Source organism: Antennarius striatus, chromosome 2 (assembly GCF_040054535.1).
Source record: "Antennarius striatus isolate MH-2024 chromosome 2, ASM4005453v1, whole genome shotgun sequence".
Classification (NCBI taxonomy): domain Eukaryota; kingdom Metazoa; phylum Chordata; class Actinopteri; order Lophiiformes; family Antennariidae; genus Antennarius; species Antennarius striatus.
Genome location: NC_090777.1, coordinates 17851286 through 17865576, shown reverse-complemented (window position 1 = coordinate 17865576; position 14291 = coordinate 17851286). Strand labels below are relative to the sequence as shown.

Below are 14291 nucleotides of genomic sequence, written 5' to 3'. Positions count from 1 at the left end.
GTAAGAGCGATTAGCAAACAATATGATAAACTGTCTGATAAATATGTAAAATACACTGTAGATACACGAAGAACAGTGAATATTTTATGTTTAAGCCCTCCAGACATTCTTTTTAATGAGTGTTTTCAGTTGAACTTTTTAATTTTGTGGAACAGATGTTCCAGATGTGCCGACAAAAGTGGGGATATCTGAGCTTAACAGTTGGAGGAACATCACTCTGTCTTGGACACCAGGGAGTGATCACAACAGCTCTGTAATAGGTAAATGTCAACATGGAAGTAGAAAATCTACTTCCATTAGTTATTCAGGTACCATTAACAGCTGCTTGCACAGTGATTCCGGTTGTAACTAAGATAATGTGTTAACAGTGCAGGTAAAAGAAAAGTTAATTTGGTTTATGGGACCACACCACGTCTGGTTATCCCAGAACACATAGTAGTTGAGAGAATATTATGATGAAACAGAAATAATTCCCAGACATAATAGTATATTGACATAGTAGTATATAGATAATACGCTTTAAACTTGAGCTTCACCCCACAGAAACATGCAGAAACTGTCTCCTAAATGTTGTAAATATAAATCTAGGTACTAGACACAATGAAATGTTTGCCATGTTCCCACTGTTTTGCTAAACAGAGTTGGTGGTTGTGATCATTGTTATGAATGCAAAGTAGAAGTTGTTAATACATGTTGTCTGCGAAATCCTATCGAAATTCTGGTGAAAAAGTTTTTGGATGGTGATAAACAAATTCTAGCAATGAAATTGCTCCCTGTGGTTGTTTTTTTTATATGTTTATACGTTCAGAACATAGCTACAAGCCTTAATGACAAAAAAATATGGGAACTCTTTCCTTAGGCATAAATCATCTTAATTTTTTGATACACATGTAGTTGTAGTCTTTCCAGATTATTGTACTTGTGCAGGTTCAGGAATTAGATAGGAGCTAAATTAGGACATGTCTGTCAAGAGAAGTCACAGTTAGGTTAAAAAAATTAACTCACAATGCATTCATCACTACCCTTCAAATAAGCCAATGGCTAATTTATTAGCGGAAACATATTCAGTCATGTGGACTGTCTGCCCTTTGGTCAGCTGCCGACTGCTGATGGATACAGTTCCCTGAGAGTGATCAAAGCGAACCACAGCAGAAAAGTTACACCTAACAGATGAACAGAATGTTGCTATTAAAATCTGTGAAGCCGAGGGAAGGCTCAATCCTTTGTTGGTTCATGCTGCAAACACTGCCACACTTTGTGACATTGTGTAAACTATGAAGATATCTATTACAGTCAGTTATTACAGTAGTTGGTATTTGTAGAATGTTCTCCAAGTCTCTCAAGATTTTTATGAGAATATTCAACTGTTCCTTCATTGATGTTTAGAAGCCTGATATAAATAAATAATACCAAAATAAATACAATAAGACTGTTCATTGCCTGCTGTGTTTTGGCTGCCTTCTTACAGTAGATTGTTAGTTGTGTGATGATAACTGTGCATGTTTTTTTTGCATGAGCACAGAATTTGTAGTGGAGTATGAGGAGAGCCAATGGGAGCCTGGCAGGTGGAAGGAGCTAAAGAAAGTTCCTGGTAACCAGGCAACAGCTGAGCTTGCACTATATGGTCACCTTAACTACCAGTTCAGAGTGTATGCTGTAAATGCTGTTGGACCTGGACCCCCGAGTGCACCCACAGAAAGATACAAAACACCTCCTGCTGGTGAGACTTGCTCCCTTTAATTAACATTTTCTTTTCTTTTGAGGCTATTGTGACAAATGTACAATGTTTTGTATCTTTCCAAAAATGTTGTTCTTTGTGAAGAAACTACTGCTACCCCCAAAGTACATGGTGCTGATTTGAATATGTATGCAATTACGTTTCGACTGAACAACTTCAGTCCATACTAGTGTTTTAGTAGGAAAGGACTGCAGTGTAAATGTAAATAAACTGTATTGTGTTATGTTTTCATGTATGAATCTAAGATTAACTTCTGCAACTTCTGTTTAAAGCTCCTGATAAGAACCCTGAAAACATTAAAATTCAGGGCCATCTTCCTCATCAAATGGACATTAGCTGGGAGGTAAGGAAAAACACATATCTGCAAGTAAAGCTATGCCATGCTTCTTGAAACATTTATAGTATGTAAGCATTCTTCAAATCATCTGTGCTCTTATAGCCACTGTTGCCAACTGAACAAAATGGTCCTGGTCTTGAGTACAAGGTGAGCTACAGGAGACTTGGCGTGGAAGATGTCTGGAAGGGGCAACTGGTCAAGAGACACTCCTTTGTCATCAGGAACACGTCTACTTTTGTGCCCTATGAGGTCAAAATTCAGAGCAGGAACAGCCATGGCTGGGGACCAGAACCCAAAGTTGTTTCTGGTTACTCTGGGGAGGATGGTGAGTGCTAGTGAATTAAAATGATTTCACTTATTGTAGAGTGGACAGTCATGTCATTAAAAAATGTTACCTTTTCTTTTATGTTTATAAGCAACTTATTTCTCTTTTGGAGTTTTGCTAACACTTGCCTAAGGCTGAACGAAGACACATGTTGCTTTGCTTGTCACTTACTGTGTTTTTTGTCTTATCCAATACCACTCTATCTTCAGTTGTGTTTTGGCATTGTCTCCGGCAAACAGTGTCAGGTTAAGTTCTTTATTTTTTCTAGTTCCCCTTAGTTTCAACCCAGTGCAGATGTGCAGTAGTGACATTTTCTTTCCTCCGACTAAAGATAAAGTCCTCTGCTAAATCAAGCAATAACCTTTGTTAAGCTGAGAAATGTCAAATTTCCTCTTCTCCTTTAGAAAGCTGTGGGAGATTTGAAAGATCACATCGTACTTTGTGCCTCAGACCTAGTGATGCATAATAACTATCCCTCTCTCTAGTATTTGCTGTGTTTCTACTTTTTCCAGCTACCTATAAAGGAAAACATTTAGGAAAATTAGAGAAAAAACTTATGATTGGTTTTGCATTTGCATTTGTTACTGATAAAAAAAACTTACCATAAACAATGACGCAGTAATTTTCTGCTTTGTGTATTTGTTTTTATGTACCATGCTAAACACCATACTGCAAGTATGAAAGCATAAAATATTGATTATAAAAGATATTTGTTTCCAACAGCTCAGAATTGCCTGGTTAGGATTATCTTTTACATGTGTCCTTGCAAATATGACCTGGCATTTTCAGTATGAGTGTGCTCTTGACAGACCTCTATGTGTCATTCAGTACCGACCGCAGCGCCACGAGACATAGCAGTAGAAGTGTTCAACGCCACCACTCTAAAAGTCAGCTGGACCCCGCCTCCAGCCGCCACAGTCAGAGGTCATCTTGGAGGCTATGATGTAAGTCTGCAGGACCTTAAAGCACACACAGCGATGCACAATTTAAGTGTTTCAATACAACACAGCAATGTACAATAACTTTTATTTTGTCGCACTTCACATTTAAAATATAACTTAGTACAAAAAATGAAATGAAAACGTATGATGACAAATAATGAGATAATATTGACCTGGAACTAACAGGTTTATAGTTTACTTACCTACGTAGTTGGTAGGTAATACATTTATTGTGAAAAATGGTACATGAATAGTATTTTTTAGTGGAAATTGCAACAATTATAATTATTGAACAGAGTCTATATAATTAGAGGGACAATTATAAAGAGTTCTTTGATATGACATATTTACCCTAGATTTTATAAATGTTTGAAGGACAACAAGCTACCAAAAGGTGATGGATAAAGATTCTAATTTACATAAAAGATGTTTACCTCAAAGGTTGTTTTTTTTTCTTTTGCACTAAATGATGTGAGTAACTTATTTATTCTCTTGTCAATTTCATTATATTTGAGGCATTTTCTGCATCAGGCAATTTTATTCTTTCTGTGCTGTTTCAAAGAAAAGTCCCATGAATGAGGCAGTATTCATCTCCATCATTAGTCTTTTAGAAGCACCTTTCATACTGGGCTGGATAGAGACATAAATATGGTTATTGCTATTTTAAAATAGTGACTAGTCAACAATTATATAATTACTGATATATTAAAAGGCGTGTTATAGTCTGACAGTGTGTTGCTTATTTGAGTCAAAGAGGATGTTACCAGTGACCTATTGATATTGCTTATGAAACATAAACTGTTTTGGATCTTTGTCCATCCTGATTTCTGCGTCTCATAATCCCCAAATCATTTTTCCTAAATGTTGTACCTTTTTTTGTTTAACTTTTTTGTAATTTGTAAAGTGAAGTAGTAGAGGATGAACCCAATAAGGACATTTCTGCATGCGCTCACAGAATCAGCTGAGCATTTGCAGCTGTTGTAGTGAGCGTCTGAATTTACTAAATAATATATTTGAGTGTATATTATTTCTTATATGAATAATAAAATGTATGCGTAATGCATTATTTTAATTCATTAATTTGATAAATTAGGCTCTGTGATGCAATGGCGTTGCATCCGAAGTGTCCCCTGCCTCTCACCCGTAAGACTGCTGGGATAGGCCCCAGCAAGCCGTGACCCGCAAAATGCAGAAACGTCAATTAAGAAAATGATGAATTTGATAAATTAATTGTTGTGTCATGTACTACAATATTTTAACCCTGTTAAGTCTATCAAAACTTACTTGTTCAATGTGGTATAAGATACAATATCTGTATCATTAGAAATACAGTATATGCCACATGATAATGTAAAGTTAGTATTCTGTCACACAGCATCATGTTTAAAAAAACTTATATCTCATTTTCACAGTTCACAAGTTAAATGGCTTCAGATATCTCCCCCATTAAAAGGGAAACCAGGTGTTAATTACTGCTCCTTGCAATATTGCATTTGTTCATGTGTCTTCCTCACTGTTGTCGATTACTTTCCTCTCACAGGTTCACTGTCTTAGGAAATATAGTTTGCTGAATCCCAACAAGACATTAGATGAGCGCAATTCCATGTCTTTTCCTGGGAAGAGGAATCACGCCATTGTGACAGGCCTCAAACCTTTTTCTGAGTACAGACTTACTGTTAATGTTTTCAACAAAAAGGGGAATGGGCCCAACAGCGACCTGGTCACCTTCAAGACACCAGAGGGAGGTGAGGTGACGCAATACATGAGTGATCCTCACAATTAAAAAAGCTACACAAAAACTAACAGACGGCTGTTGACAAAAGATATACAGTGGTACCTCTACTTACGAAATTAATTGGTTCCGGAAGAAATTGCGTAAGTAGAAAATTACGTAAGTAGAGACGCGTTTTCCATGCTCCGTCCATAATACCTTCCAAGCCCACAAAAATTCCGACATAAATGTTTTATAAAGCATAAAAATGCATCAAAAATGTGACAAATACATGTTACAATTAGATTATTACACAATAAATGAGAGGTGTGCATAACGTAAAAAACAAAGAATAGAGTAAAGAATAATAATGACGGTCATTTACCTTTTAACAACTGTCCCCATTGATTTTGCCCTCTTTGGTTCATGCGCTCCTATCTCACCATGCCGAACAACAGAGTGAATTCCAGTCCTCCTTTTGAACTTCTCCCACCACCCACACTATGCCTTAAACTCCTTAAACTTCCTTTTGTTTTAATAACGTGGCTACAGTAGATGCATTACGGCCATATTCTTTGGCGAGATCAACCAAACGCATCCCTTTCTCATGCTTTTCTATTATCTCTTGCTTTGTTTGTATGGACAAAAAACTCCTTTTTTCGTCTTTTCTTTTCCTCATTTCTCCGTCACTTTCTTGGGGTCCATAGTGAATACGTACTCAAAAAGTTATTATATTTTGCGCAAAACTACCAGAACACCTCACGGGTCGAGTGCCGAATGCCGACACACTCCATTAGGACTGTTCTAGCTCCACACAGAGGTGGTGTGGCATCCCTCTTAGCCAATGGGATGCCAGGAGGATACGTAATAGGTAATAGCCAATGGCAGAGCAGCTATGAGAATGTTGCGTTCAGGAACCTGTGGGAGATTTGAGTATCAGCCGATACTGTGTTTTTATTTGAGTATCAGCCGATACTGTGTTTTTACATTACGTAAGTCAAAATTTCTTTCGTAAGTAGAGGTAATACTTTCCTGCTGAGGAATTTCGTAAGTAGAGAATTTCGTAAGTAGAGACATTCGTAAGTAGAGGTATCACTGTATTTCTGATAGACAAAACCTTTCCGCAGTAAGATTTGTTGCTTATTGTTACATTACTTGTTGCTTGTGCTTCGCTAAACGTTCAGCAAAGGGCTGTTTTTATGTACTTAAAAATAAAATTTTGAAATTTGTTATTTGTGCTCTTCCCGCATAAAGAAATGTTGCTGTAGTTATGATTTGTGGCATCCAGCGGTTGCATTTTCATTTCTTTAAAGGAATAATGCATACATTAGATTTTGGGTTTGTTACCTCAATCAGGGAATGCAAATAGGTAATGTATGGCAAAAAAAAATATTTGGGACACAGATTTGGTAAGGATTTTTAAATGAAGTAAAAATAGTAAAATGAAGAGCGAAAGAAAGAAAAAGGCCTGCTACAAAGTTCTTTGTGTTATGGTCTTCTCAGTATTGTGCTCTTGATAATGATGATAAAACTGCTTATAACGTTGTCACATGTTATGTCAGGATTTTTCATTGTTTTAAAAAAATAAGAAAATGGTAAGAAACAACAAAAAAATCTTTTCCAGAGTGAGGAAAATCTCTACGGATGTGACAGACTGAATGCTTCATCAGAGTGTTTGTTTAGAATGTGTCGTGTAAGTTGATGTATTATCACTATTGTTATTCTCATAGTTCCCGAACAAGTGCCCATCCTGACGGCCTCCAATGCAAAGAAAGATTCCGTTTTGTTGGTATGGGGCCCACCGCTGCAGACAAATGGCATCCTCACTGGTTATCTCCTGCAGTACCAACTCAGTATGTTTCACACAATGGTCTTTCATGAAAATCTCAGTAAATTGGACGTTGTAGATCCTTGGCTTTATGTGAATGTCATTTGCTGTTGCTGTGATGTCAGGCATTGTGGGAAAATGTAAGAAGGTGTGAAGCTGCAGTCTAGGGGAGGGTTGGAGAGGAGGAAGTGTAGAGAAGGTGGATGTGTAATTTAACAGATTGGCTTTGAGCTGACAGAAAGACACTTGTTTGATTAGCGTGACACCATGACACACACACTATTATCTATACATTTTCCTCTCCTCCCTTGTCTTATAATCCCAGACACTAGGTTGCACTGTTTAACGCTGAACACACAATGGTGTGCAGCTGCCCAGTTGTGCAGGTTACTATAAATTGTAGTCTGACAGCTTCCTCCTCGTGGTTTCTTATCTTGTATCCTCTGTCCTGCGAGCTCTCATGCACAAGACTGTACATTCCTTTTCTACAAATTTCATTAGAATTTATCGCTCAGAGCAAAAAAAACACCTTTATGCTTGAGAACAGTTAGGGTGAACAAGTGAGTGAGGGGCTTTCATTGTGCTTCTTCTCTTTTCAAAGCCTACTTTCTCACTGAGTGACATTTTTGAAGTCTTTTGTATAAAATGTGAAGGATGAGACAGCCCTTTGCCGCCTCCACCGGCACCCACAGAGTCTGGCCAGCTCTTCAATACACTCCATCCCCCTGTCCTTTCTGCTTGTTCCCGTATCAGATGTCAGACTTTACAGATATTCCCACACAATGCAGCCTGTGGGTGTTGGAAGTTTTTTGGCTGTGGATTCACCATGTAACTTTAGGATACTTAAAATTCAGTCTTCTGTAAAATCACTCAATATAACATTATACACATTGTTTTATTTGAACAGTCGGTGTAGTCATTAGTCAGGAATCTCTTCTGAAATTAATAAGTGACTAATTTCATGTTCACAAATATGTATCCAGTTTTCGTTTTGATGTTTTTGATGTGTATTGATGTGTTTTGATGTGCATTTCATTATTATGGCATAGCAATGACATCAACGGCAGGGTTTCAGGGGGTCTCTGGCTCTTATATCTACAGTCAGCACACATACTATACTTTGATCTATAATGCAAGTACGGCGATACATTATGCTGCTTGTGATTGCTGCTCCCTAGATTTCCCTCTGCTGCTTCAATGCTATTTTTTCCTTTTGTCTCTTTGCCTTTGCTGCTTTTCCCACCTGTTCCTAGAAATCTTCATCCTCCTACAGAAGCTTTTCCATTGTCATTTCCTACTCCTACTCCTGTTTTTCTTTTACCATCACATCTCCTTCTCTTTTCAGTGCCACTTGTTTACATATTCTTCTTCAGCCCTCTTGTCTTCTCCTCTCTCTTCTCTTCATAATGTATTCCTCCCCAGCTCACCTGTCATGACTTGTATCTGCTATATTCACTTTCTGCTTGAGCTACCTTGACATCTCTTCATCTCCCTCCTCCACCAGCCATTGACCCTCATTATAGCTTTGTAACATTAACATACAACAAGACTTTTTCCGTGTCTATCTTTTGCACCCTCACTCATGCCTTGTGAACTGACCTGAAAGCTCTCTCCTTCCTCTATAGTTAATGAGAGCACACTGGAAGTGGTTAATTCCCAGGAGATAAACATTACTGTCGCTGACATCACCCAGTGGCAGCTTCAGGGCTTACAAGAGGGCAGCCTCTACCATCTACACCTGAGTGGCTGCACTCGAGCAGGTTGTGGACCGACAACGACACAGGAGAGTAGCACCATTGGCCAAGCACGTAAGTAGAAGTGCAGTCAATACATAAGATATCATGTGCAGGCATGAAAACATTGTCGTTGTGATGCAATGATTCATTCACAATAGCAATAATTGTATTCATAATTACTTTGCTGTAAAATCCATTAACAAATACTAAAACTAAACCCTGATGGTGTCATTAGAGTTATGACCCTACTGAATTAAGTTAGAATTGTGAGCCTTTCCCTCAGTGAATATAATTTTGTATGTTTTGGATGGATTTGTACCTTTCTGGGATTTTTGACTGGAGTTTAGATGTTGAAAGTCAGTGGCAGGAGCAATAATTTCCACTGCAAAAAAACCCCCAAAACCTTATGTTACGTAAGGTCTTTTTTAAAAAAAAATCTTGGGTACTAATACCAAAAATGACCTATTGCGATGAGTTGATCTTCAATTTCTATTTATATAAAATATACTTTAGTATCTAAAACTGCTCTTTCATTGTCAATTAATCTAATTTAATTTAAATGAATTCATCAAATTTGATTTGTGGTTTTACAAATTGGTGCAATTAATATTAAGTGGTGCAATTAATATTAAGCTTAATTTGATTTGTTTTCATAACAGTTAAACGTTTTGGGAAAATCTTCCTTCAGTTGATTGGTTGGCAAAACATTGTAAATGCATGAGCAAATACTGTATGTGTGCCCATGATATTAGATTTTTAATTTAAGTTATTCATTCCTCTCTAACTTTTATATCTCCTTTGAGAGGCTCTGCAACTTGTAGGTGGATGTCTGGCCTGAGAGCCATTAGATCCATTGTTTGTAGATATGGCTGAGTAGAGACTCAGTGGGGAGATAAAATGTTTCTGTTTTGGAGCTCTTTCCTTTGGGTATTGGTAGTCTCAGCGCCCCAGAGATGATTTATGGATGCCAGTAGCACAGAGCATGTGAATCATGAATTTTGTAACACCGACAAAGCATGAAGGAATGACAATGAAAAAAAGTAACGCAAAGCGACATTCCTTTCAAATTTAACTTTTTTTGTGAATAAATATTTGATTTTTATCAACATTTAGTTCAGATGAGCACTTAAAAATAGTCTGGAAAATTTTAGAGCATGTTACTACAGGAAAAAGCTAGTCCCAGCCGATCTGTATATGTGTTCATGTGTCTTGGTTTGAATGACCTGTGAAACAAATAGCATGGCTAAAATGTAAGATGGAAAAAAGAAAGGCCGGTGCGAAACAGGCTTGAGAAACTAAGAGGAAATGCAAAACACTTATAGCAGAAAGGTTTGTTGGAGCGAGGTCTCATGAAAGAAACAAAGACAAAATGATTTGCAAACATAACAAAGCACACATAGTCACAGACAAGTAACCATTTCCTCCAGAGGATAAATTAGCTCCCCCTTAACAGAGAATTCTAACAACTAAGTTGTTGTTGCCACCATAGTTGATAATTGTTTGAGCCCAGAGTGAAAAAGGTTAGAAAAGTGATAATTAAGGACTGGGTTCAACTTCACTGTGATCAGAACACAATTCAGTAATGAGGAGTACATGCAGTGTCAGTGTATAGAAGCACACAATAGTCACACATGACATTGGTTATTTTCACTTTTAAAATTCAAGTTAATTAGATGTCCAACAGTTTTTACTTGCTGACATTAGTTTAAGTACAAATGTTCCAATCTGGAAGCAGACACTGCAGGAAATATGAACAGTACTGATGATGCACTTGCTAAATAATCTATTTATTCTTTAAAGGAAAGAAATACCACTTCGATGGGAAACTATGGCTAAGTACTGCAAGACCCAACTGTATCACACATGTAATGGAGTTAGTATGCAAGAAACAATTGTATAATGTCTCTAATTTACAACAGCAACCAAATCAGTTTCTGTTGTAAACCAGCAACTGATTTGGTGGTGCAGAAGGCGCATATAGAATTTTCACATGAATCTGCAGCTCTTCTCAGTCTTATGAAGCTTTATAGCGATTGTCACTTCATTTGTCAGCTGTTCGACCCACCACTTTACTGTTTTAGTTCCCTCCTGCTGCTCTGATAGTCTTTTTCCAACCAATTCAGACAGCTGTTTCATGAAACAAGTGTACAGAACCCGCTGTACTGTATATGTCTAGCACCAAATGTTATCATTGGCATTGTGGAGCATATTGTAGCCAAATAGGCAGGATTACATTTAAGTATCAATAAATGTAACAACAAACAAGCACGTAAAATAAAGAAGCTCACTGACACAACTGAATACCATGCATTTGAATTTGCACTTTGAATTAGTAAGCACAATATATTGTTTTTCACCACCAGTCAATAAAGTCAATACTAGCAAACAGATGTGCCATAGATATAAAACGGTAGTTATTGTTGTGAGGGTGTGTGTGTGTGTGTGTGTGTGTGTGTGTGTGTGTGTGTGTGTGTGTGTGTGTGTGTGTGTGTGCCTGATCCAGAACCTTAATACAGGTTTTCCTTATCTGTAATCTTCTATGTTTCATTTTCTTTTTACCCCTCAGAAGATTTGTCCCCGACTCCAGCTGTGGCCCTTGTCCAGAGCAGTATGTGTCACTGCCTCTTACCTACTGCAACTAGTTAACATAGATGTAGTTGTAGCAATAGAGATGATATTTATGTGTCATTGAAAGGTTTGATTTTAGTAGTAGGAATAAACTGTGGATAAATCATGAAAACCAAAACCTTACCTGATATGTTAGTTTGTCTTAAACTCTGTGTGTATTTTTTTTCTGTGTTTAAATGTGCTATTTAGGTTATTTATGCTGAAATACCTATGTGTACAGGGTATTATTTTTAATACCACTGGACATTGACATTCAATCGCATCAATCCAGTTTTCATGATTGCCCCCTAACAGTCCTGTAGAACTGGTGTTATAGACAGGATGAAACCTAGCAGGAATCCTACCTGAGGCTTTGCTCTCATTTCAGGTCACAACTGCTCTCTTACCTTTCCCACCTCTGTCCCAGGCTTTTCTATTCATCCTCCTTTAGGTATATAACCCACTCACACATACACCACAGCCAAGGCAGATCTGTGAGCTCATTTTTATCTACCTGAGTTTTCAATCTATTCTGATATCCACTCATGATGGGGGGAGGAAATGCTGGCTTTGCTTAAGACACAGTGAAGACTAGATGTCACTCACGCCCACAATCTCTATATCAACCCTTTATGAGAAAAATTCAGCTCCATTCAGTTACGTCTGGAGCCTATTGTTGCTTCTTGAACTTCAAGAAGCAAGCCCCCTCCCACCCAGCAGCTTGTACTGTTCTCAAGCTGCTGGGTGGGAGGGGGCCCTATTTGCCTTTGCTAATCCTCATCCTCTGTTCTTCTTTTCTCTGTGGCTGCCTCTGTTTTGTGTTCCTCCTTATATTCCTTTTCTATTTATTCTGTTTATCATCTCCAGCCCTGTTGAACATAAGCTCTTATGTGAGTGACACCTTTGCCCAAATCAGCTGGACTGCCAGAGAAAAACAGCAGGACTCGCAGCTCTATGTGGCTTATATGAATAACCGTAAGCTGCATCTTCTGCTCGCCAACATTTATAAGAATTTTAGGTGCCATCATCTCTTGGTGCAAAATGTTATATTTAAAAATTTTAATAAAATATATGACAGCATGGCATTTATCAATTCCTTGATTGACTCAAAATTAATGAAGGTGTCATTTATTTCTAGACAATAGCTCACCCTGTCTTTTTTCTGATAGCATGAATGCTAATTCAGACCTGCTGCTTGTGCACCTCTTGTGCTTGGCTGTGTAGGTGATGGTAACTGGAGGATTTCAGAGGCTGTAAATGCCTCTCAAAGTTTTCACATTATTGAGGGCCTCAAACCCGGGGCAGTGTACACCATACGCCTCTTGACCAAGAGGCTTCTTGATAACGCTAGCATTTTCGAAGATGTTATCCAGACGAGAGTCGAAGGTGAGAAGAAAGAAAGGTATTTCTGTCAGTAGTTTAGTGATTTGACTTCTGATTGTTCATAGCGATACAAGCATATCATTGAGAAATTGTGATGGTGTGAATGTGTGAGTATGCTTGTATAACTACATCTTTGCGTTTCATTTTTTTCCTATCTGATATTCTCTCAGAAAAGGTGGTCTTTTTGAAAAGAGATTGTTTTAGCTGAAGGGAATGTGAGTCAAATAGGACATGAGAACATCCTCTCAGATTAGAATCCATCATGTTTCTCTGGTTCAGTCAAATATAAAGTTATATGGAGAGTGCTTGAGGTGTTCAAATACACGCATATATAAAGTCGATCCTTCATTTCTGTCATTTTTTTCTATTTTCATTTTACAGGTGTGGAAGGTCAGCAGAGCAACTTTTCGAACCAGGGCTGGTTCATTGGGACCATGTGTGCCGTGGCGCTCCTCACTCTTATTGCACTCATCGCCTGCTTTGTACGCAGAAACAAAGGTGGCAAGTATGCAGGTACGCCACCGCCCCAACGACAAGACATGTTCTTCATGGAAAAAGGTCAGTCAATCTTTGACCAGAGTTGGGTCCCTTTGCTGTGCCTTGCATTTTCTTTTGGAGGTGAAACAAAATGTGATAAATGAAATGTACACAAGACATACAGTATAAACAAACAGATACCAGCTTGATTTGGTTGTAAACAACCCATTAAATTACAAATTGTTTCCAGTTTTGTTGAACATTGTTCCTACTTAAGTTGTGATTTTGGTTGACCTCGTGGAAGACAGAAAATTGGAAATGTGCCCCAACCCTGATCCCTACCCTACTACTACTACTACTACTACATACTAGTCTCTCCATGTACTGTGACATTAACCAACTGTACATGAGACACGTGGAGTCTTTACTACATTTACTGCATATGACATAATATATGTGGCCTCATATCAGCCACGTGGGAATAAGCTGGCTTTTGTCCACCTCCTCTCCTCATGCCTCCTTTGACCTTCCTGGCCCTTCCCCTGTGCCCATGTTCTATCTTGCATCAGAGCCAAATCCAGTCTCAAAATCATTCCTACACGCAAAGTGTCTCCTCACTTGGCTTCTTACTGCTCAACTGACATTCTTATTGTCCCTGCCCTGCTCTGTGTCTTTGCCTGCAGTAACTTTTAAAACACTGAATATTTCATCAGCTTTGTTGGATTCACCCTTTGCTCATCCAGCTCTTTTCATGAAACCCCCACTTTGTCTCCCCTGAAAGACAATGGTATTTTTAAAGAAGATATATATGAAGAGTTTGTATGTGGTACTTTTCTGCAGACATACAGGAGAGAGGTTTTCAAAGCACAGCCTTGATGCAATGTTTACAGCATCACATTTGGTTTTTCTTGTCGTGTTTAATTTAAACACGACAAGAAAAAACAAGTGACATCCAAGAACATATGCAAGACAATGCTGCATTTCTGCTGTGATGTTGAAATATCTGCCCTGCCCTTTCTGCAGTGAAAGAGAAGGAAGACCTCAACCCTGATGTCGAGTCACAAGGAATGAATGATGACACCTTTTGTGAATACAGGTGAGCCAAAATGTTGTAGAGTTCCAAGGAAATGACTTTTTTTCTCTCACTGAGATGCATTCTGTTGTAGATACATTAATCTAACAGCCATATGTTAAATATTTTCTGTTTT

At 38.1% G+C, this 14291-nt stretch overlaps 1 protein-coding gene across 14 annotated transcripts in view; it reads left to right on the top strand.

The window, feature by feature from the left end:
* LOC137607301 (neural cell adhesion molecule L1-like protein) overlaps positions 1-14291 on the top strand; it is a 52324-nt gene that overhangs the window by 22772 nt on the left and 15261 nt on the right. For 5 of the 14 annotated variants that reach the window (XR_011037968.1, XM_068332978.1, XM_068332967.1 and 2 more), the window contains 14 exons: positions 156-260; positions 1523-1720; positions 2011-2081; positions 2178-2400; positions 3229-3344; positions 4882-5086; positions 6783-6905; positions 8506-8688; positions 11183-11224; positions 11612-11674; positions 12091-12198; positions 12448-12609; positions 12988-13164; positions 14107-14179. Coding sequence is in view for 13 of the 14 variants with exons in the window: in XM_068332978.1 (XP_068189079.1) it covers positions 156-260; positions 1523-1720; positions 2011-2081; positions 2178-2400; positions 3229-3344; positions 4882-5086; positions 6783-6905; positions 8506-8688; positions 11183-11224; positions 11612-11674; positions 12091-12198; positions 12448-12609; positions 12988-13164; positions 14107-14179 (1849 nt within the window). In the remaining variant the exon portion in view is untranslated. The remainder of the gene's footprint in view (positions 1-155; positions 261-1522; positions 1721-2010; positions 2082-2177; positions 2401-3228; positions 3345-4881; positions 5087-6782; positions 6906-8505; positions 8689-11182; positions 11225-11611; positions 11675-12090; positions 12199-12447; positions 12610-12987; positions 13165-14106; positions 14180-14291) is intronic. The other 9 variants (XM_068332998.1, XM_068333039.1, XM_068332990.1 and 6 more) reach the window with 8 other exon arrangements.